The 24,193-nt window shown below is 36.4% G+C and overlaps 1 protein-coding gene across 1 annotated transcript in view; it reads right to left on the bottom strand.

The window, feature by feature from the left end:
* Positions 1-1,186: 1,186 nt before the first annotated feature.
* SMC3 (structural maintenance of chromosomes 3) overlaps positions 1,187-24,193 on the bottom strand; it is a 24,254-nt gene continuing 1,247 nt past the window's right edge. The window contains exons 2-29 of the mRNA XM_014959668.1: positions 20,797-20,872; positions 19,177-19,215; positions 18,572-18,639; positions 18,123-18,194; positions 17,851-17,930; positions 17,197-17,275; positions 15,835-15,952; positions 15,175-15,350; positions 14,914-14,994; positions 14,504-14,668; positions 13,870-13,991; positions 13,253-13,466; positions 12,391-12,494; positions 12,062-12,161; positions 11,415-11,575; positions 10,205-10,346; positions 8,853-9,003; positions 7,690-7,842; positions 6,680-6,831; positions 6,305-6,463; positions 5,577-5,684; positions 5,089-5,197; positions 4,203-4,450; positions 3,869-4,081; positions 2,983-3,174; positions 2,649-2,826; positions 1,979-2,085; positions 1,187-1,675 (exon numbers count right to left, since the gene is read on the bottom strand). Coding sequence (XP_014815154.1) covers positions 1,604-1,675; positions 1,979-2,085; positions 2,649-2,826; positions 2,983-3,174; positions 3,869-4,081; positions 4,203-4,450; positions 5,089-5,197; positions 5,577-5,684; positions 6,305-6,463; positions 6,680-6,831; positions 7,690-7,842; positions 8,853-9,003; positions 10,205-10,346; positions 11,415-11,575; positions 12,062-12,161; positions 12,391-12,494; positions 13,253-13,466; positions 13,870-13,991; positions 14,504-14,668; positions 14,914-14,994; positions 15,175-15,350; positions 15,835-15,952; positions 17,197-17,275; positions 17,851-17,930; positions 18,123-18,194; positions 18,572-18,639; positions 19,177-19,215; positions 20,797-20,872 — 3,639 coding nt within the window. The 3' untranslated portion in view covers positions 1,187-1,603. The remainder of the gene's footprint in view (positions 1,676-1,978; positions 2,086-2,648; positions 2,827-2,982; positions 3,175-3,868; positions 4,082-4,202; positions 4,451-5,088; positions 5,198-5,576; positions 5,685-6,304; positions 6,464-6,679; positions 6,832-7,689; positions 7,843-8,852; positions 9,004-10,204; positions 10,347-11,414; positions 11,576-12,061; positions 12,162-12,390; positions 12,495-13,252; positions 13,467-13,869; positions 13,992-14,503; positions 14,669-14,913; positions 14,995-15,174; positions 15,351-15,834; positions 15,953-17,196; positions 17,276-17,850; positions 17,931-18,122; positions 18,195-18,571; positions 18,640-19,176; positions 19,216-20,796; positions 20,873-24,193) is intronic.

Raw genomic sequence — 24,193 nt, 5'->3', positions numbered from 1 at the left:
GATTTGAACTCATTTCACCTGTGAGTAATTCAGGAATGCTTTGCTCTCTAGCCACCCTAAATGCATATTCAGAGCTCTGTATGCAGAGGACAAATTTCAAATTCTCCAGGGTTCTGAAATATAATGTCTGTTCACACAGGGTAAACACTTCTGGGGGCGCTGGGACAACTTTGGAGCTTCAAGAGTTTAACATTTTGTGCCCCACCTTCTCTTCACTGAGAAGTCTACTGTGTAGTGACCCTGTGGAACTGTAGAAAGCTTATTTATGTCAGGTACAACATCCTCCTCCTCCTGGCTCAAGACTTACTGCAGGTAGTTATTTTCTACATGATTATGATTCCCTGGGGAAGTTACTCCACACCAGCTTTAGCATTCTTCTCTACCCTGCCTTGTACAGCAAGTACCTGCGTGCCTCAGCCCAGGAGACATCAGTTCACGCTCTGCTTTCCTGCACTTCCTGAAGTTCTCAGTGGGGAGCAAGGGTGCTTGCAGATGAAAACTTATCAGCTTTATTCTTCTGTTTCCTTCCAAGTACCCTACAGAGTAAATGCAGTATACAAGTTCACTGCTTCTCACTGTACTATTTAAAGTTATATTAGGTATTGTTTAAGGTTATTTTATGTTTTTATATTCACACACTATGGCAACCCCAACTGATTTTGTTTTTACAGCTGCTTTGCTACCTAAGGAATATATGGTTAATGATAAAACTTTAATTTTTCCAGAATAACACATCCAATTATTTAATACCCCTTTGCCAAATGCCTGGGCAGTAGGAAGAGATTCACATTTTGATGGGTGACTGTCACTTGGCTCAAGTTATGCCGGTCTCTTTGGCTGAAGGGATATAATGGAGGCACTGTTACACTGGCCAGGGTGCCAGGAAAAGAGAGGGGGCTGTGATGTGTCTTGATACAGTTATATGGTGTTTTCAGACTTCTCAGTATCTTCTGACAGTTACATTTTTTTTCAGTTCAATAACCAGAACGCTACGAATTCGGACAAGCACAGATTTGGCACGGTTTTCTGCTGGCATTGGCAACGTGCAAAAAAGGGGGAGAAACCAAAATGGCTTGAAAAAATGGTTTTGTCTCATATTTCTGAGACATGCAGCTCCAGTACGACCAAATAATATTCACTCCATCTCAGTGGAATCCTCCAAAGAAAGACCATATAAACCAAAAGCTTAATAAACACAAGTTACGGCGATAAAACCAATCATTTTAATTGAAGCCATTAAAAAAACCATGTGAGGCAATATAAATGATAAAATTATACTTAAGAAGGAATAACTAGCACTTTCTGAAAAGCTTTAAAACAGCAACAGACACTTTACAAAAGATTTGAGGGAAGAGAATAAAATTTCCAAACTACAGGTACTGTATAAAGGTAACATTAACAATTATCTTATAAAATACAGCAACAGAGACAAAATGGGTACTCAAGCTCCTTTGAAACTAAGCCTTCTGGGGTCTTGGTTAAAATGTATGTTCAAAAACTATTTTAAACAAGGACTAAATACTTCATATTTTAAATTTACAGGTCCCTGGCATAAACATAGCATTATACACATCTTCCAAACAAGCAGAAAGTACAATTTTGTTTAACCATGCGTGGTGTCGTCTTCTACAAAGTCTTTGGCCATTTCTGCTGTGATCACATCAATATGACTGACCTGGTGGAACAGAAAGAAGTATACAGTTATTACAGTATCTCCTGCAGAATAAGAGACTCAGACAATTTTGAAGTCCTCCGCAACAGGACTACAATCAATCTCTAATCTCCTTTAAAGAACATGACAAGGGACATCTGTATATATTTAAATTCTTTTTCAGGAACTTTTACACAGGACTGCAATATAACTAGAAAATCATCACTGAAATAAGATTGTTTCACTTTGAACTCTTGTTAAGTAAAGTCTCAAATGCACAACTTGGTAAGGTTCACAAGTAAATGCCGTAATTAAAACATTATTTACCTTGTTTCTGAATTTTACACCATAGAATTTGTCAGCTGACTCAAGCAGTTCAGGCCTAAAAGTAGTTGTAATAAACTGAGCATGTTCCGCTAGTTCCATAATCATATCTAAAAAAAAAAAAAACCACACAAAATTTTCTATTGTAATCTTTTCAATAAAGCAGGACAAGTCTTAATACGAGACAGGAAAAGTGTTTGCTATTCCTTATTCAAAATTAGGTTTTGGTTAATAAAATAGAACTCCTCACAGATCAAAAAAGGATCCATATCAGGTTTTTAAGTATTATTAATTCCAGTACCAGCACTGACAAATTCAGCCACTGAAAGTCAGTGGGGTATTAAACTTCTATGATGAACAACAGAGTAAGCAATTTTCTAGCAATGCATTGAGCTAGAAGTTAATTTTTGAAGTCAAACTACACTTTGAAACGACTATTTCCACCACCTTGAGTGTAGTAAGGAGACCCATTAGACACAGTAATCAACACAGAGCTTCCATCCATACCAAGTTCATGAAAACTTCAGAAAGCACAAAGTTAAATTCTAACACACATGCTGGAATATTAAAAAATGTACCTTTATGATTAAAAGCTTTTATCTTAAACATAAGAGACGAGAAGACAGACTGTCACCTTCAACCACAATGAAGACGAATAAAGGTAGCCAGTTACCTGAAACAGCTTTTCTGTGCTGAGCATCCAAGGCTTGGTCAATTTCATCAAACAAGTAAAAAGGAGCTGGATCACATTTCTGGATAGCAAAGATGAGGGCTAGGGCCACTAAGGATTTCTGTCCACCTGAAAGTTGCTGCATTTCTCTCATTTCACCTTGCTTCCCTGTGAATGATACCTAAGAAAACAACAGCAAGAAGATTTCAAAATATTAAACCATAATATCACTTGTTATTATAATAATCAACAGGACCAATTAAAGTTTGTCTTTTGAAAATATAGTTTATAGGCAATCTAAACTATTTAGAGTACTGAAACAAATATTTTTCTTTACCCTTATGCCAACTCCAGTGAACTGGTCTACAGATGGAACACTGCTCTGAGATCCAGATCCCCTTTCACTCTCAGTGCTGCCTTCACCTTCATCCTGGGACTGACTGCCCTCCACATCTCCTTTCTTCATCACTAACGTGGCCTTGCCACCAGGGACTAACTTCTGGAACACTTCACTGAAATTTTTTGACACCTGAAAAAGAAACAGTCAATACAGCAGCTTATTTTAACGTATTGAAATCAGTTGCAGACAGCAGCTATTTTAACATGATCACACTAAGTATCTGCTTAAAGCAGAGTAAAGCAGAGAACTGTACTCATTCTTAAGCACAAGTAGAAGTGAGAAACACACACCATACAGAGATTGGTTTAAAAACATCAAAGGCAACTGTTCTTGTAGTATAAGAATTTTCAAATTTTTCAAGGAAGTGATAGAACTAGAACACAAAACAGCAGCAAAAGCAAGTATTAAATATTTCAGTAAACCTCAGATGAGATCCCAATTAAGAAAATTATCTTTTAAGAGAAGACTTTACATCCTTTGTAGTTGATACTTTCTTAACACTAGGAATTACTTTCACTAAAGCTGGAGAATGGTTTTGGTGCAGTTTATGACCAGACATTCCCCAGATTGACCAGAAAGGAAGTATTTAAGAGGTTTAAAGCAAAGCTAGAATTGTAATACAACCAAGATGAACACCTGTATAAAATGCTAGCATATTTCTTCTTCAGTATCTAACACACACCCCCCAACCCTCTAGTTACATGATTCTGCCCTCTACTATTACACAATAGATGTACTTAGCATCTGATTCTTCCCATATAGCTGCCACACATCCAAGTTGATATCAGCACCAATGTCTTTACAATAGTTGCCATTTTGTTACCTGTTTGAAAGTCAGCTGAATAGCCTCGTATTTCCTGAGCTCAAGGACATTCATCAGTTCCATGATGGATTTGTAGCCCCTGTCCAGTTCCTCTTGCCTTTTTATCAATTTTTCCTTCTGCTCCGAGAAATTCACAAACTGATCTAAAGCTTTTTTATTAACATGACTGTATTTCTTCAGTTCTGTATTGCACTGCTCTAGTTTGCGGAATAACTGTAAAAGGAAAATATTAACATATCAAAGCTCCTTGCAATTCCAGCCACATCTGACACTCAAGATGTAGGTGACGCTAGTATTTCAGGTCACAAAACATGAAACCAAGCACAGTTATTACCTGCTTTAAACTTAAAGTCTGATACTTTTCAAAAGCCTCCTGTGGAAGTGAACCCAACTCTCGGATTTTCTTCATGCATTCCTCTTTCTTCTTGAGGAGCATGCCTTGCCTGTTAGTCATTTTTTCAAGTTCTTTTGTATCGTGGTTAATGGCATCCATATGCTCCTTTTCCATGTTCTTCCAGCGTTCCATGCTCTTTTGAAGTTCTTTAATTCCTGCTTCAGTTTTGTCAATCGAATTATCCAGATCTGAGATATTGGGCGAGAGCACAAAAACCAAAGCTGTAAGACTTACATGCCTGTATAAAATCAACAGCTATCCAGTCAAGTATTTATGAAACAAAGAGATAATCTAAAGAAAAAGCTTTATTAAAGAGTAGAAAGTAAATCTTAAGACAAAAAGCTGGAAATCCCTCTCTGTTCCTCCCCATAAGCTCACAAAAAACCCTAACAAACATACCACGGTAATATTGTTTAAGTCTAGAAAGTGAAGCAAAAAAAGTTTGAGCCACACAGAAGCTACTTCCTATTTGACTGCAGCTTACTTTTTGATAGGTTAGACCAAACTCAAGAACAACTATACAAGCATGATCTTGTACAAAGCTTGCTTCAAAAGTACTATGCCCTGAAGCCAGAAGTCTGTTATCACCAACACATACTTACAGTGTGCAACTGTGGACACTTTTGTTTATGTACAACATGCACAAAATCCTGTTTGACTTATATTTCGGAGTAAGTTCCAAAAATCTCTTACACTAACTCCTACAGCACATTTAAAATTAATGATTACTTCTTGTATCATAGTCTACTTCTAAACCAAAATATGGTACATGTGAACTTTGTTTGAAAGAGAGAAATTTCTTTCAAAAAAAAGTGGTGCTACCAACCATCTGACCGTGCCAGCGTATCTTTCACTCGTTTGTTGATAGCCTCAAGCTCTGATGTTGTGGCAGTAAGAACTGTGCCTCCTTCTGTTTCTCGAAGCTCATTCAGTTCCTATGGGACAAAGTAAATGCCACCAAGCTTCAGCATGGAAGTGAATAATAGTATAAACCAGACAAACAAGTTATCTTCTGCTACTCTACCTAATACTGTATTTTAGTAAAGTTTTAGAGAATGGTTAGACTTCCAAACAAATCTGTAACTACGCTGGTCCTATTTATACACAGGCTGTGTATTTAGAGGATTTTCCTCCTCTCCACTCTCTTCTCCTCCTCCTCTCCACATTCCTAAAGTACTGTGCTGAAATTTAAGCACAACACTTCACAAATAATGCAGAGTAATGAAGGAGCATTTATCAAATAATTAATGTTCAAGTCCTGGAAATAAACCAAAAAACAGACTGCAAAAAGTACATTTAAGGGAAAATCCTTACTTGTTCCACTTGGTCTAAGCGTTTCCTCAGGTTCTCATTGAGATATGTTTCAACTCTTGTGATAATGCCTTCCAGTTTAATCCTCTCATTCAAAAGCTGTCTGTTTTCCTGAAAAAATAAAAGAAGTATATTAATTGCGTTAACTAACTCCTAAAGGACCTTATTTTCCTTGTTTAAAAAACACAAACAAAAAACCTCCACTCGTCACACAATTCTGTATATTAAAATACCACACAACTCTTTGGACTGTTGCTCTACAGGTAGAAAGAACCAAATGGTATTTCTAAAGCTGTCTAGTTAGTATGAAAGCCAACCATGCAAATCACTAAGTTTTTTTTAAACTGTGTAGGATTTTCTCAGCAACATGGGTCGGTTTTGTCTCATCTACCACATGCTTAAAGGCATTGTTTTATTTCCCCACACCGTACATCACCCCTTTCAGATGATACCTATTTGTATTTATTGTTGTTGTCAAGTCCAAGAGCAGGAGCAAGGAAGCCACGATGATTCCAACACAAATAAGCTGCAATTCTCTCACAGTATCTCTAGTAAACTTCACCCAGGATTTGATAAAAACGTGCAAATGAGAAAACTCCAAGCATACTACTGATGGAATACTATTTTAATTATGCTATATTTGTAAGTGACTTTTCATACAAAAGGACAAAAATAAGTTTTTTGAGAAGAAAGGTACCACATTTAATGGCAAGACATTTTCACTTCCTTACTTGCTGTAGTTGTCGAATTTCATCATTAAGAGCATCCACACGTTTCTGATCTTCAAGACTGAGCTGAGACAATAAATCAGTCCCCAGTTCTGCTTTTAATGATTCTCTCGTTGACTCCATAGCATGTAAACTTGCCTCCAAGCTCTGCAAACTGCGTTGCTATGGAACAGATATTGCACAGAATCATTCCTCAAAGCAATCTATAGATTTAAACGAATTTCACTTTTCTGCCTATGTAAACATATTTTTGTGACATATTTCTTATCCCCTATTATGATGTTAACCAGAATGGAATACAAGTTTACCAGTAATATTAATGAACCAATTAATATAAAACCAGTAACAGCTTTCAATATCCCCATACTCATACTATACCTTAGGCATAAATGTTTTTTCAGACTGCTGCCTCTTCTCCTTCAGCATTTTCATCTCTGACAAAATACTGTCTCGGGAGGCTTTGAACTTTCTCTGCTGTGTCTCAATTTGCTGCATTTGGTTCATTAGCTGGTCAATCTCATTATTAATCCATACCGTGGGCTAAGGAAAACTCTGTCCTTGTTTTACAACGAACCTACTAGTACCTTTAATTTTTATTCTGTTTGGCATATTCAGTTGCCGTCAAAATAAAAACCAACCAAGCAAAAAACCCCACAAAACCAAAATATTCAGTTGCATAGAGAAATCAAGAACCATCAAAAAAGTAACCAAAAGTAACTTGAGCACTCTTATCAACACCAAAAACAAATGAGGAAAGCTTCATTTAGCTGTTAATTTTACAACATGGCCCTTGGAACACCACAGGGATACATGTGAACTTGTAAGTAAAACTCAGATCTTACAAGACAGGAGGGGAGGGGAGAAGAGACTCATAATTTAGGGTGTATCCTCATCTCTAAGCTTTAAAGATCAAGATCAGATTTTAACGGGGACAAATTCCTAAAGCTCCTTTTTCCTGAAGCCTACACTGCCAGTAACTCACTGAAGCACTACCAGACAATGGGTGCTTCAATTAGTATTTTTCAGTCAAGTTTCCCCGGCATGGAAGCTTTACCAAAAAAATAACAGCAGTGGTATAGAAACTATTTCTTAACTAGCTGCATTAACCTAAAAATTATTTTTAAAAAAGAACGCAATTCAGGCCTACAAACAACAGATGTTTTAAAATCTGTTATTATCACTGGTTGTGCACCAATTTTCACATGCAGAGGTTTTGTTTGTTTTGCCATTGATTTTTTTGTTACTAAAATCGCTATTCTAACAGCCAAAACAAATGCCACAGCTAGTAACCTTAACAAAAATTAGTCTCCTGTTTTTTATCTATTACTCTAACCACAAACAAAACAAAAGCTTTATCACACAACCTTTCCCCAAGAACAAAAGGATATTTTCAATGTTTCTGCGTAAATTTTCATTGAGTTTTGCTTCGAGTTCACCAAGTTCTTCTTCTGCCTTTCTAACGTCTTTTTGCAATTCAAGACGCGACTTCCTTGTATCATAATAACCTCCAGTCAAAGCACCACGATGGCTGACTTGATCACCTAAAAGCAAAACAGAGCCAGACTATAAACTGCACCCTATATGCTCTCCATAATGCTCAGAGCAGTTTCTATGTACAACTTACATTAACTAGAACATTTCAACTAACGTACACAGGCACTGCATCAGTATCACGAATCACTTATGGATGTTTAGAGTAATTAGGGAAATGCTTATTTCTGTATGCTATTTAAAGTGCATTTCCTTTCTCAGGACCAATCCAGACTGCTATGACCTCCTTTTAAGTACTAGGTGGTTTTTTTCCTCATTGTTTTTCATTAACCTCTGAAACCATGCACCTTGAAGAAAAAAAAAATACTTTATTAAGGGGAAAACGCAAATGCCTAGCACTAACAGTTTAAAAGAAAATAAATCTCAGATCTTCTGTTAGGGAGAAAACAAAAGAGAAGCTGAGTAATTAACAGCATCTGTGGTTTGTAGAATATACTGTTACTGAAAATTAATCACTTCCTCTTCAGACATCCTTTAGAACTTTTTCAGATTGACTTAAGAGAGAAAAAGAGATAACAATAAGCCTGCAGGGAATCTGCCCTCCAAGAACAGGCAATTAACAGGAGATATAGATTATTTCAGAGAACATAAAATGTAAACGTGTCTGGTACAGAGAAGAATTCACCTTGAACTTATCAGTAATTGAGGCATTCACACTCTAACCACTGGTTTAAGTTTGTGGAAAGCACTGTAAGTACTCCAGGAAACAAATGCCTGTTACATTGGATAAAACAAATTGGATGAATACAAACCTCATCTGCTTTACAATTCTCAGCACGGAGATGCACTGCTACTAACTTTTAGATCACAAAATTCAATGGCTTGTGAAGAAATTCTGTATTTTTAAGCACTGTACTTAACCAAGTGCAACCTTGTACATCTCAGTAAAGTATACTATTATTTAAAAAAAATATTTTGACAACGCTAACAGACTCAATAAGCCTCACATTCCAAGGATCCCATTTTTACAATCAATAATTTATAAAATTGCAACATTTACCTTCCAGGGTAATACAATCCATAGTGAAAGCTCTGGCCAGCTGGGTAGACACTTCCATGCTACGACAAATCAGAGTCTTTCCAAACACATGTTTGAAAGCTTTGTCAAATCTTGGATTGTATCTCAGCTTACTGATCATAGGAATAGCATCCTGAAGTGACAGTGATTTTGATGAGAAGAACATATTGATACCAATACAGCAAGTATATTGCAACTAATTCACACTCAGAATTTAAGACAGCCCCAGAAAAAAGAAACTACCGTCACGAGTAAAAACAGAATAGGGTCTAGCCTTACAACAAGAATTTCTACAACTTTAACAACTCTTAAATTCACTGAATATTAACATTGGCTTCACAGTTAAACTTCTAGAACTAAGACTTCTGGAGCTGTATACATCTTTATTTACATGCAGATTGTCAAACCCTGAACTTAAAGAAAAATCTTGTGAATGACATTTTGGAAATAAACAGCTGTCAGTAGAAGAATGACACACTGACTGAACATTCCCAGGACAAACAGATACACACTCTATAGAAGTCAAGTGCAAGATTTTGCAATTTTAGCTTTTAACAGCTAGGCTTGAGCCTGAAGTCAACTAAGATCTGCCAGGAATCTACTGAAACAAGTTGAATAACTATTGCAAATCGCAGGCAGTAATTTTTCCCCTCAAAAAAATTACTCCATTTTGTAGAAAGCAGGATACAAACATTAATAGTTTTACTACCAAAATAAGCACACTAGAAGTCTAATTGTTTCCTATTTATTTTTTCCTATGTTTACCTGAGAAAAAAAAAAAAGACCACCACATCTATTTTTAAAGAACTTATTCTACCATAATTATTGTAGGAAGCAGTTAACATTTACACAATTAATTTACTACTGACATTTTAAAGAGCAGATACTTTATTGAAATTTATTTCAGAACTACTTTTTAAATGGTTGTCACTGAACGCTTATTTATCCATTTTTAAATTATAAAAACATGACTCATTTCCAATAACTGACAAATTGTCCATGGCTGTAATGTGTCATAGCTTTGCAGCTTTTGCCCATGGCAGCATTTCAGTTTAAAGAATTACAATTCAGTAATTCAGGCAATTATTGATTGTCAAGATACAATAAAATTCTACTTCTTTTATTATCACCTATTTACTTGTCAGGTGAAGTTAAAGAGGAAATACCTGGTAGGAATTCTCTCTTTGTGTTAAGAAGCCCACATTAGAAATAGTGTTTAATTGCAGACATTCAACAGCTAAGTGGTAGGCAATAAGCAATATACACAAATAATTCAAAATATAAGGCTTTGTAATTATGAAGTAGAAGGTGGTTCAAAAGGAACTCCAACTCACATTAGTCTCAGGATAAGCAGTATCTCTAACATCCAGCTTGTTCAGAGGGAGGAAAGTAACTTCTCCAGGAAGGTTCATTTTGTTAAATTCCATTAGGATCTTTGTACTGACCTCATCAGAATCCACAATGTGATAAAACAACCTAATTAAAAAGCCCAACAAATAAGTAAAACTTTACGTGCTAAAAGCACAAACACTTTTAATATATCAATATAAAGCTACATTGCATTTCCTCTTGTAGTCTGCACCTTAGAATAAGTAAGTGGATACACTATTCACCTTCATTAAAACAGGATCAGCCAAGAATTTTACATTCCACCCTCCAGTCACAAGAGCAGCTCAACCTGCACGTGGTGTCACTGAGTACACAGCCTTTCCTGGTTCAACTGCAAACCTCTTTCCTCTGTACCATCTCAATAGACAATATTCATCCTTCTTTCCACGGATTTACAGAGTTTGCATCTTACATCTCTGTACACAATCAACAGAAACTGTAGAGATCACGTCTACCTCCCTGTGCAGGATTGGGGCTACCATAAGAGGGACTGAAGCGATTTTTCTTTTGCAAGTTTAACTACATTTTACTTGTTTCTGCTTTTTCCAAACTATGAGGCACAACTATGAGGATTCATACAGAACTGTGAAGTACTTTGAAGAGACATCTTTCACAGACACAGATGTTGCAAATGAGGGATTACATTTCAAACTGGGGTAGCACTGACATTTCTATGTGATAGTCTGTAAGACCATGTCACCCCTGTCCTCTCTCCTGCCCTTATGCTAGCAGCTAGATTTCATTAGAACAAGAATATGTATGGCCAATCATGAATTGTAACAGGGGACTGATCACACAAAAAGACAATTTAAATTAATTTGAAGTGTCAGATGCTGCAGAAGTAGTGGATCACCCAAAGGGCATTTACTTCTGCAACACAGACACTCAATGTCTTTTCAGACGGCTTTTAAATAGCAGTTTTTGACCATTTAGAGACCATCCTCACCCATGAGATTTTCAACTGTAAGTGAAATAATTCTTATTTATTGTTGTCATTGATACATCAACATTGCTTATTGTAGAGTTCTCCACAGCAGAAGATGCCATCCACTCAAGTTCAAAAGAATTAAATTTTCAGTAGCAACTGCCACCAACAATTAAACTATAACACTGCAGCTGCTTTTACTTCAGTACAACTAAATAGCATGGAGTTACCTGTTCCCTGCAGTAACTTCAACACAGGTGTAGAAAGCAGGTTCACATTCAAAGTTGTTCATCACGATGCCGTGATAGCCATTCAGAACATGCTGGTTTATGCCTTTCCTACGGAAGTGTTCCAGAACTTTGTTTATGCTGTCTATACCGTTCAGAATGGCCTGGTAAAATAGAACTTGTTATTGCACTGCAATCAGAAGGTGTAGAAGTAATATTAATTTAACCTTTAACTTTGTAAAAGTTGTAACCTTCTTTTTCGCCAAGTTCCTGCTAACTAACCTAAAGGTCTAATGGAAGATACCTAAACATTAGTCTGTCACTTGTCAGGGCCCTTTTTTTTTAAATAAAAAATAAAAAAAAAAAAAGGAAAAAGATAACAGAAGAAATTTTAGAAGTGTTCTATTTCTACCTGATCTCATTACCTCGCCTCAATTACCTTGAGCTTAAAATCTAATTGCCAAGTAGCTCTAGAGCTATAAATATTTTAAAAATTCAGCTTACAAATATAATTTGTCCACCCTAATTATGACAGTAAGATCATAACTGAGGGAAATAACAGTCATATCTTTCAGATGTGACTATGACTTGTTCCTTAAGAATGAGAAGAAAAGCTTTCATGAGGAATTCTCAAATACAAGGTATCTTACCTTTCCTGTGGCTGCTCTGAGAAGCTGCTGTTTCTTTTCCAAATCCTCCCGCTTTGCAGCAAGAGCTTGTTGTTCTGCATTCTCTTCTCTCCATAGGTAACTACAGAGCAAAAATGATAATAATATTTTAAGTGTGAATGAAGTCTGAACATTTTTAAATATTATCATTATTATTATTCTCAAAGACTGCTAATCTATCCAGAAGGCAAAATGCAGGAGTTCATACATGGCTATATTTAAAAAACATACCTACATGCCATGTTAACAACTACACAGTTGGGGTCCTTCACATTAAGTGAGATTCAGACACATTTCAATTAATTACTAACTTTCTTTCGCTCTGTAGTTCATCCTTTTTATTTTTCACTTCATAGTATTTTCTGTCCAGTTCTTCAACACGAGCCTTCACTTCATTAAGATCTTGGTCCAGTTTCTAACACAAAGAAAAGAATGGTATGAAACTACAAGAATCTTTCTTCAAGAATCTTTCTTTTATTCAATACTAAATTACTACTTAAAATACAGAAACAATTTCTACAAACGTTTTAACCAATTTACAACAGACTGCAAAAGCACTAAGAATAAATATGTCTTTGTAAGGAAGCAGTAACAAGGTGAAGTTATCAAGTAGACTGCAAGGCAAGCACGGAGTTGAAGTGTGCATGTGGGTATTACAGTGAAATGGCTCACTACAAGTCACGGTAAGAAACTGAATCAAAACAGTACCTATTATACACATAACTGTGTGTGATGATGCTCTGATATGACACTTGTGATAATAACATACATACTAGTCTTGCATATGATGCTATAGTGCTCTTAATCAAAAATCTCAGCCTGCCTTCCAGTAGTACTAGTACTTTACTACAGCTGCTGTCAATGGTGTGCCATTTTAGATGGCCCAATAAGCAAGCTTAAGTAAGTCTGCTCATTTAACACTTGCCATTTTCAAAGCAGCTCAGGGTTAGAGCTCAGATAATGTTTTCATAATTATCTGTGTACAGGAGGACTAGCTCTGTTCTCAAAACACAGCTAAGTTTTTCCAAACTAACTTTGCAAGCTCTCCATCTCCATGTTCACCCAAGACACCTCTCCTTTGGACAAGAAAGTGTTATACAACTCTTAGCCTAAGCATAAATCAACTTTCCTTAAGGAGCAAAAATACCGAGAAGTAGTAAGCTGAAAACTTACACTGTACTGTTCCAAATTTTTCTCCTTGTTGGCCTCTGTATCCTCTAAATCCTTGTGTATAGCTGCAATCTGCCGCTTCTTGTCATTGATGGCTTGATCTAAAGATTTCAGTTCTTTCTTTATCCACTTATCCCTTTCTTCTTTGGAAGTAAACTGGCTTCCTCGACCTTGTTTTGCATAAAGATCTGTTCTTTCCTGCGTAGCCTGTGCAAGTCTATTTTAGGAAGAAAAAGACATGCTGTATTATAAAGAAATCTTGAGTTTAGTAAGAGCAAGCATTAAAACTACCATAAGAATTTTCAAGTGTCAAACCAGGCTTTAAGATTTAATCACCAAATCAGCAACAAAAAGGACAAAAAAACCACAAAATCACCCAGAAGACATCAAAAAACAAAAATTCAACAATAGCCCACAAAAGTGGTTAAGCTTCAAAATTAGTTTCACCAACTAATTTCAACCCCAACAATAAAGGAGGCTTTTTACAGGCCTAAGTACATGAAGCTACCCCATTCTCAAGCAACAAGTACAACTGAGTTAATTGCACTTATGGATGATATTGTTAGTATCTTGGGGTCTTTTGCAAATGTTTGGACTCCCCGTTGTAGAATGCCACAGACCTAGCAATTCCCCTCTCTTCTTTTTCTTTAACACTGTTGAATTTCGGCTCCGTTTCTGCTAATTCTTTCTGCTTCTCCTCAATTTTCTCAAGAAGCTTTTGCCTCTCTTTTAACAGTCTTTTCTGAAAGTCAAACAAAGCAGTATTTAAAAGTTAGGTAATACTGGGAACTGTGTTATTAGACAAATACTTGCAGCTAAAGAATAATTGTAAGATTGCAAGATGCTTATCTGATACTACACTGTTCAATATGTAACAGAAGTAAATTCAGTTTCAATCAGCAAAGACGGATGAAATGAAGCATTCTCAAGAAGCTAAACCATGCCAGTAAGAAAGATCTGAATGGGCCAAACAACCAAGTTAAAATTAGTGCTACAAACACCACCTTCCTTACCAATACTTGCAGCAATTAAGAGAAATATAGATGTTTGATTTTGCAACATGCAGGATGATAAATAAAAGACCGTGACACAGGAGTGTATGCTTACATCCCCTAGAAGGCATCACAAGAACTAAGATACCTGTCCAGCAAACCTTAGAAAATAATGGAAGACCACGCCTAAACCCGAAAGTTCAATGTACAAGCATCCTACCTCGTGCCAATGACATTTTAAGATTTCATTGCTGTTACATACCCTTTGTTCACTGTTGCCAGCTAATTCATCCTGCAGGTCTTTAGCCTTCAGCTCTAATTTAGTCCTCTGTTTAATCTGCTCCTGTCTTTCAGCACTAAGTTGTTCTTTCTCTTCTTTCATTGCTGAAATCTTTGTCTTCAGCTCTCGAACTTGCCGTTCTATTTCCTGTGCAAATTTAAGTACATAGTATGTTAAATACAGCATGCACTTTTCTGTATTTATCAAAACTCACAACATTGGTATTACATGCAGATGAAGAGACACTAGAAGTGTGAAAAACTTCTCCCATTTCCAAACAGGTTGAAAGCATAAAATAGAATTTAACATGGTGTTAGAACACCCTTCCCCCCAAAAAGAGACCCACAAACCAAAACACACCTCTAGAAAGCCCTTGTTAAAAGTCTTTTTACCTCCATTTTATCTCTAGCATCTTGCTGTGCATCTCTCAGCTGCCTGGATTTCTCTCCACTTGTCTCTCGTTTGGCAGAAAGCTGTAGGAACATATCACCAAAAAGCTTAAGTGGCAGGATTCTGTGTCAGCAGTAGAAATAAAATAACTTGTTAAATTAGTGAAGAACATGGACAAGATTCTACCAAGGAATGCAATAAGACATTGGCAAAAGGCAAATCAACAGCTCCTGTTAAGCTTTGTATTAGCCAAGATATTTTACCTCATCAAGCTTAGCTCGGGTTTCATTAAGCTCCTGATTATAAATGGTGTACTCCAATGCTCTCCTCATTTTATCCCATTTCTGGTACTGAGCCAGCTCCTCTTTCTCCTCTTCTAGGGTATGCAGTCGCTCTTCTATGTATTTCAACAACTCATTGATCTTCTCTCGCTTGCCCTCTTTAGAAAGATGACAAGATAGAAGTTCAGTTAAATACTGTCAAGCATTGCCACATCTTTAAAGCTACTCAACCTCCTCCAGTGATTTGTCAACAGATATGAAATGTGAAAAGGAAACCCCACGTCCACAAGTTCCCCCGAAAAACATCCAAACAGCAGAACTGCTGATGCTAGCTATGTGAGGTAACACAAGCATGTACTCTCTGGGGCCACATACTTAAAATAATGATACACTGTACTACATAAACTTTAGTGTTTGCATAGAAGTAGGTACCCTGATTTTTGCCAGCTGACATCACTCGTGTGTTTTGAACAGTAAAAATATCCTAAGCCTTCTGAAATATTTAAAATTCAAGGATGAAATATGTTTAACTTACCACAAATAATATCTATCTAGTAATTAGCATTACTGAAAAAGCCATAGACCTTTAGAATTAATGGAATTACTGTGGCTTAAAACATTTGTTTCTTAAAATGTTTTTACCTGTTTCTTTCATCAGTGAAATACTCTCTTCTTTACGTTCATCATACACTCTGGTACCAGCCACTTCTCTTAGTAATTTCAGTCTTTGAGAGTCAGGAGCTGTGGCCATCTGGTTGATCTGAAAATTCAAAATCTATGATTTCAATAGGCTGCTCTGGATGTATGGCTAACCACAACACATCAAAGATTGCGCTTTTTTTTTTGCTGTGCCTGCTTGCCTGAGGTTTTGGCAGGAAGATTCAGATACCTAGAATATACCATACTCCTTTCCTTTTGAGACAGTATTCTGCCTGCAATGAATTTTGATGGTTTTCAAATGCTACCAGTTATTGCTAAAACTTAGGATACTAGCATTATGTAAACTGAAGAAATCATTACCTGCTCAAAATTATGTTTAGAGAAACTCAAGCTTGGGCTTTTACATCTTGGTGCTAAACAAACAGTTTAAATGCCTCCAAAAACCACAAAATGTAGGGGTTATAATTCTTAGAATAATTCAGGTAATCAAACACTCATTAATCCAACATTAAATCAGTCATACAATTAAACGCAACATAAAAATAACTTTCCTTTAATAGAATTCCAGTGGTTGCATCCTTTTATAAGGTAACTGTTTCTAATTTGTATTATATTAAAAGCAGTATGTACATTTTGGCTGTGAAAGTCATGGGCATCAGTCCCCAAAACAAAACACAAATGACTTTCCAACTGAAGATGTTTTTTCCAAATACACACACTCAGCTGTGTAGGAAAATTTATCCTGATAAACATCTGAGAGACTGTACTTCTGGGTCAGCATTTCTACCATCAAGTGCTCCTCAAATCTCCTGCATTCCCCTTTGAATTATGCCTTTCAGCAATCTTTTGGAGCTGACCGCCATCAGCATCTCCATGGTGTCCCACCCTGTGGGCCATTACACAAAATCTGTCCTTTTTATCCAGATCTGGGTCGCTTTTGGTGCTTCCAAATTTCTATACATACTCTATTGACAGTATTTTTAGCCTCCTAAGATTGTCTACAATTACTTTACTGCATCATCTTAAAGTCCAGAAATCTATGAATTTGCACTGATATAGTCATAGGAATTAAGTTTGCTTTGCATTTAAGTATACAGAAAAGCATAGGGTTGCAAAGATTACCATGGAAAAAAAATTATCAACATTACAGATATTACAACTTTTTTTTCTTATAACCAACATAAACTACTAAACCAGTAATATTTGCAAGAGCAGCATCTAGAAGAATTGTTTCAAACTAAAAAGATTTTGGTTTACTTCTGCAATAATTGAAACTAAGTCTGGCATCCAGGAAACATGCTACTGTTGATAGTGATTTCTTTCACTTTGTGAAAACAATCTTACCTTTCCTTGTTTGACAATATAGTAGGGATTACTGCGAGAAAATCCAGCACTTTCGAGAAGATTCATGACATCATTTTTCCTGAAATGTTATTGTGAATGTATTAAAAAACACTTAAAAGTGACAGCTGTAAAAATTCAGTAAAGCACAACTAGACAACACATACTATAATTACAGTATGCATTGCATGCACTGTTTGAAGAACTTTCTTTACTTAATAACAACTCTAAAATAAAAGAATAAAAATGGAAAATAGCTAAAATACTATAGCGTTGGAAAGAGATTAAGAAGGAAGCCTCTTAAAGCAAAGAGGAGGCAAATACAGTTAAAGAAATCACAAAGAAGGACATGAAACAACCTAAAGTCTAGTAACTCTTCTATTTAAAAAAAAAAAAAGCCCTGAAAGAAATATTATTTAAGCAGTTACACATCATGGTAATGAATGGATTAAACTGTAAATTCAAATCCTTTGAACACAGACTGATGTCCTCACTGTCAAACTATCAGTACTCAGTACTACACAATTAAATTAGTATTGCTCATGGAACTCATGAGAATTAATTTATTTCAGGCTAGAGATGTACGTGTTCTGTGTGACTAGAGAATTTTACAGCAATACCACTAGTCTCATTCAGCTACGGAAAAGAAGTACCTACGTCACCATTTTCTTGTCTAAGAAATATTGGTCCTTCTTGGCTCCAATGACTCTGCGAAGTGAGACTTCCTCTTTATCAATCTTAAGAAAACAAAACCCAGTAAATTAAATTGTTTGCAGTATGTATGTATAACTAATCCAGAATGTTTACTTTTAACCAGAACTGACTCAAAAGCAGCCTTCTGTTTTTCAGAAGTACTGAAGCCTTCTATGATACTGAGATACTAGAATCTGAAGTGACCACCTAATTCTGAAGTAGTGTATCCAACTTACCGGTAACCTGTTGTCCGAATTGTCAAAAATAATTTCCACAAATGCTGAAATAACACGAGGACCTGTACCTTCCTAAGAAAGAAAATATTTTGGTTAGATAATTCCCACCTTAGGAGGATTTTGAGCTCATTCATCTCCCATTTTCCCTGACAATCCCATTTCCCCCTTCCTTCCAAGGATTTGAGAGCCAAAAGCATCTATTTAAGATCCACTACGTGTACTTTTATTTCTGAAAATCTTGGATACTCATTCACTAATGTGCACTGCCAGCATAACATATTACTTTGTAAAAAATTCCCTTTTGCCAAAGGGAAACAAACAAATTTTAAGGATGCTTCCAAAATAATTGGCTTAAAATATCAACAGTCCAGCAAATTTACCAATTTTTGTAGCAACATTCAAATGCATTAGCTGATTCTTTAGTATTGTTGTTATACATCTTCACTTACATGTAACAAAGCCAGTCTCTGCTCTGGGCGAAGATGGCTAAACTCATCACTGAGGACAAACTGAATTGCTGTAATAAAATTGTAAAGAAACAGAAGATTTATTCTTTCCTTTAGGGAGATCTGCAGCAGTTTCTTCAACTCAAAATATACTGTTTTACTGTTGTATAGTACAGTTATGCCACTGATAATATTTTACAATGTTTCATCATTAAAAACGTTAATCTGCTTGATCATTATCCCTCAGCCTGCTGTAGACTACAATTTCTCTGAAGAATTCTTACTGTCACCACCTTCCTAGTTCAGTGCATAAGCATTAACAATCAGCTTTCAAGGTGGGGGACTTTCAGAATCAGTTTCCTCCTGTAAATCCTTTTTTGCCATTTAAAAATCTTAGAAGGCATTAGTCAGAGAAGCCAAATACCAGCAAAACACCTGAAGGTAAGTATTCAACAAGTGCACTGAGATCTGCCTTTCATCGTTGCCAAGTAAAGACCGATCTGCCATGCCTTGTTGAGGAACATTTGGTAAATGAATTTCTGGCAAACCCAAAGAAACCTGATATCATCAGCATCCCCACACTATTATATTAAGAAATCCATACTTACCATAGAAAAAGTTGCTTTTTCCAGATCCATTTCTTCCCACTGAAATTCAAACACAAAGTTTTACGCACCTCAAGTTCACATGAGTTAACACTGCAATGTACATTAAATCTTACATATAAATATTCAAGAACAGAACCCAAATATAACACAACCAACCAAAATGTCAAGGTAATGAGGCAAACTTAGTAGGTGGATCACTTAGTCATTGTCTGAGAACAAGAGAGCAGTCTTTTCCCCACTCAAACACATTACAATAACTTGTGAACTTAAATACTATTCCACAATGAGAGTAATGATTAAACCAATCCTATTTATCTCTATCCTCTTCTTTTTAATACTGATCTCCTGGTGGGATAAAACCAGTAAACCTAATTCCAATTCTTCTGGCCCTAGCATCAAAGTTTTATATTTAACCAAAGGACACCACTTGCCTGCACATGCAGGCTGACTGTATGAACTTCTTCATACTCCACTTGCTAATTCAGTAATGTTTTTTTTAAAAACACTGGAAGTAGCGTTATTTCTATTTAAAAATAAAGGTGTAAGAACACTGGGCTATGTTAACATACAGTAATCTCTGTTCATTCTGTTGTGTTTCCTCAAGGCTCAGTGCATTATCAGCACCTACTGTATTAATTTCAAACTGCCTGCCTTCCAGCAGCAATAAGCATCCCAGGCTTTTCATCCTTTCCTGCCTACTTGCACTCCAGATTCATCTCACCCCCAAAACTACTGAGGATTGCTATGATGTCTTTAAAAAGGCAAAAAACAGTAAAGGTGGATTATTTTTATTTTCCTTTTAACAACACTAATACCTGGATAAAGTTTTAGCATCCATTGAAGAAACATTACATAATAGGACACACTATTCAAGTCATATGCGTGTTTTTTGCAGTCTCAGAGTAAATCTTGGCTGCTGTGTTTTTACATCCAAACCTGACTGTCTTCTGTTAGGCCAGCAGTCTCAAAGTTGCTGCACAACTACTAAAATCAATGCAAATAAAAAGGCAGGACCAGGCACGGGCAAACCCAGGAAGAGGTCTAAGAACAGTGCACAACACCACACTATTAGATTAGATTATTTAGATTTAGATTATATTAGATTATTTATGAAACTACACCTTGAAACTTATAGTATATACTTTTTCACAGTTCACATTCTAGAAATTCATTCCTCCAAAGCTGGAAGAAAGAGGACCATCTTCTCTGCAGCAGTTTGTTGTAGCTTGTGTGCCTACTTAACAAACATGATCCCACTTGCATACCCCCAAGAAAAACAATCCCATACAAATTCTCTGCTATTGTTCCTGCAAGGACAGCCTCTAATGGGGGTCTGGCTGATACAGAGACCTGCACATATGAAAGAGTTTACAGACCTTGCTCAGTTTCTAAAGACTTGGACTTACTGTTGTCTCAGTAAAATTGAATGCTAGCATCATTTGCTGGAAGTGGAATACACCTTGTGATATGTTATAGACAACTGTAAAAAAAGTTTCTGAGATAGAAAATATAGTCAAATGTAGGCAGAATGTTAAAAACTGTCAAGGACTTCAGTGTGAACATCATCCCAAATAACCCTGCAACTCTAGTTCGTGTTAAAAGACAAGCATCAGAACTTACCAATGACATTGTGTTTTGAGCTGAATGGGTCCACAATGGTTTGGTCCCTGTAGCTTCGAAAGCCCTGAATGATCACCTAATGAAAAGAGTAAGATATTTTAACAAAGTTCTCTCTGTTCTTGGGCAGTTTTTGAACTGTAAGATTTCACAGAATATTTACATCAATTACAACATATTTGATTACCCCCACCCTTCTTGCACACACTTCAGTCTTTCAGCTCAATATAAGCAACTTGCATCACAAAACTTGCCCCTCACCTAAGCACCACTTTAGAGACACATTTTTCTCCCCATATCACAGGACATGCTGGTGCTTATCAAGGCCAAAGCAAAGTGAACAAGAGAATTCTGAGAGCATTTTTGTAACAAACTACACAAAAAGATGTATTTACATCAAATACTACATACAGGAAAGAAAACTCCAATGTAACAAGCAGCTATCCTGGTAGGGCCAGACTTACATTAAATTTTTATAATGCAATTCACATACAGAGTAAGAATTCTATTTGCAAATTCTCCAAGTGGAGCAATTGCAGACTACAAAAACTATACCAGACTCTACCTATTTTACATGCAATACTCTCTTATTTTGTTTTCCTGTGCAACTTAGCTTGCTTTTTTACTTCTCCCTCTATCTCAGCTCTAGTGAATTCACTTCCTAAATAGACAAATACAAACCTACACAATTATCTTCAGAAGCCACACAGCAAAGAGTCATCTAAGAAGCAGCATGTCAGATTTCAACTAATCAGTTTCAGCAGTGATTTGTGGTTTGCCAAACCGAGGAACATACAAGTTACACTGACAATATCCCAGTACTTCACAAGTTCTGCACAGCAGCAAAACTGATCCAACTTCCAGCATGCATATTCCAGCATTAAGCAACCTCTTCCAAACATTAAAGCTGTGCTGAAAAACTATAGAGCAACTTTGCTCTGCTTAGTAAGACATCAGGAAGACAGCAGCCACATGAAAAGTTTTGATGTTCGCAGATCTTTTGGCAAGAACATTTATAAAAGAACTAGGGTTGACATTTAATCGTTATGATGTCCTTCACCCAGCTCGGCCCCAGCAGAAGCAAGATACTGTTAAAATAATGCCAGTGTTTCACTAAGATAACTATCATGAACTAAAAATTACTCGTATGGGAAGACAGTAAAACATCTTACAAGATAATTCTCAATATTATTACCGCTGGAGTCTAGAACATGAAATTATTTAGACTTTGTTTTGTTTGTAAGGTCTATATTCCCTAAACCACCTTCTGATGTTCCAAACATGTCATCCCTTCTCTCACATCTTCAAGTATTAAAATAGCCCATGTTCCAGAAGATGAGCCTAACGCTTGGTATCTGAGAAGCACATATCAAACTGCAGCAGAAAGCCTAGAAGCAGTACTATAAACATTAAAGCAAGCCTTTTCCCTCCACAACAAAAGCCTACATGAACTGTGCACCTAAGCAACTCAAGAAACAATTACTTTCAGAATCACATCCATATACTGCAATGTTCTGGTAACACGTTATTAAAACAGCGGGGAAGAAATCCTGCCTGCCCAAAGACCGCGAAAAGAAAGCACCCTGATTTATTCATGTCAAGTTTGGTCTTAAAAACCTCTCACCCACTATGTGACAGCCCGTTATCAAGGATTATCACAGGAAACTCCTCTTGGATTAAAACCATCTCACTAACGCTGAATGAAAATTCCATGCCAGGCAGCAAATCAAACACTCGAATTTATAAAAACTGAAATAGCTTTAACTAACTTGCAGTCAGAAATCAGAGTCATTCTCTTCCCAGGCACTACATCTTTATTGTCATGCCCTCTTTGCAAAATTATTTCATTTCTGGAATCTAAAGCTAAGAGTATGTGTACACAGAAAGTTACTAATCCTTGACCATCAAACATCAGATCTAAGCAACAGCAGCTATTTTGCAAAACTAAGAGTCTAGCACTTCCTCCAACACTTTGCCTATCTAAACCTTTTTTGAACAGTAAATCTTACTTGGGTCTTGCCACCAACTCTAAGCCACAGCAGGTAAGTTCACTCATTCCGATTTTGAAAAATAAATAAAAATTTTAAAACCAACCAAATAAAATTTGTCAAACAATTCTACTTTCCAACTCACTAGATTTCAAGGAAAAAGGGAAAAGAATGGGAAAAAAAAAACAGGTCTCTAGTACATTTATAATTTACCTACAATAGTCTAAAAAAAATACAGATTGGAATAATTCATCTACTTCATTCTCATAAAAACCTGAAAGCCCCTACAAAATGGTAAAAACAATTACATTACTACAAAAGCACAAACTTTTACTGCCCACATACTCAGGCACCACAAGAGTACAGGGAGACTCTGAACGCCATCTCCCCCACTCTCAAAAAGCTTTTTTCCTACATAGCTTCTCACTTCATCCATCCTGTATGTTCTGAAACATCATAACTTCTTTATTGTCTTGTATAGCCTTGGATTAAGATTTTAATAGTTTTAATCTTCGAACTCCAGGAATGATTTCTGAGAAGCTACAAAATAAAGGATGCTCACGCTCATCCATTTTATTCTCATGTTGACACCTTGTTATGCTCTCTTCTATAGCTCCTAGAACAGAATTGGTTATTGACCATCTAAATTTCTTTTTTTCCAGACGAAATTCATTTCCCCTGCTCTGACTTAATCTGGACTTCTTACTCTGATTCTATGTATCTTAACTACTCTTTACTTTTGTGCAATTCAAACACAGGAGAACAACAATTCTTATTGAAACACTTCAAAGCAATGTGCACACCTGCAATAATGATTTACTAAAACACGATCAAAAGGCACTTGAAACACTCCCCTGTTGGCCACTGAAAACCTGATTTCTATGTAGAACGTGCATTTTTAAACATGATAAAGTATTCTTAATCAAGACACCCAAAGGGTGTCAGAAAGCCAGGTAAATTTTCTGTCCACTGAGAAATGAGAATCCTAACAGGCTTTCATACATTGTATGAAAGCAGCTGTAAGAATTCAACCATACTGTGCAATATACTATACAATACGATTGAAGGGATACACTACAAAACTAACATTAATGGTCGCCTCAATCTTAAGAACTGTTTGGAAAAGGGCCATCCAAAGTCGGAAGACTGCTTGTCAGGGATGCAGTACAATAGGTTAAATGGTTCCCGCCCGGAGGCATAAGGCATCACCCCGACACAAACATGTATCTGTTGTTTCTCCCGAGGGAAGGGGCAGAGAGAACTAGCCTGAATTGAAACCTCAAATACAGTCACGTTTCCCCACTGAAACCACAGGTAGATTAAAAAAAAAAAAAAAAAAAAAAACAAAAAAACCACAAAAAAACCCAAAACCCCCTAATTTTTTTTCTCAAAGGAAACTGAAAAGGTACCAA

This window comes from Calidris pugnax, unplaced genomic scaffold (assembly GCF_001431845.1).
Source record: "Calidris pugnax isolate Ruff unplaced genomic scaffold, ASM143184v1 scaffold4, whole genome shotgun sequence".
NCBI classification, from domain to species: domain Eukaryota; kingdom Metazoa; phylum Chordata; class Aves; order Charadriiformes; family Scolopacidae; genus Calidris; species Calidris pugnax.
This window is presented reverse-complemented; position numbering and strand designations above follow the sequence as displayed.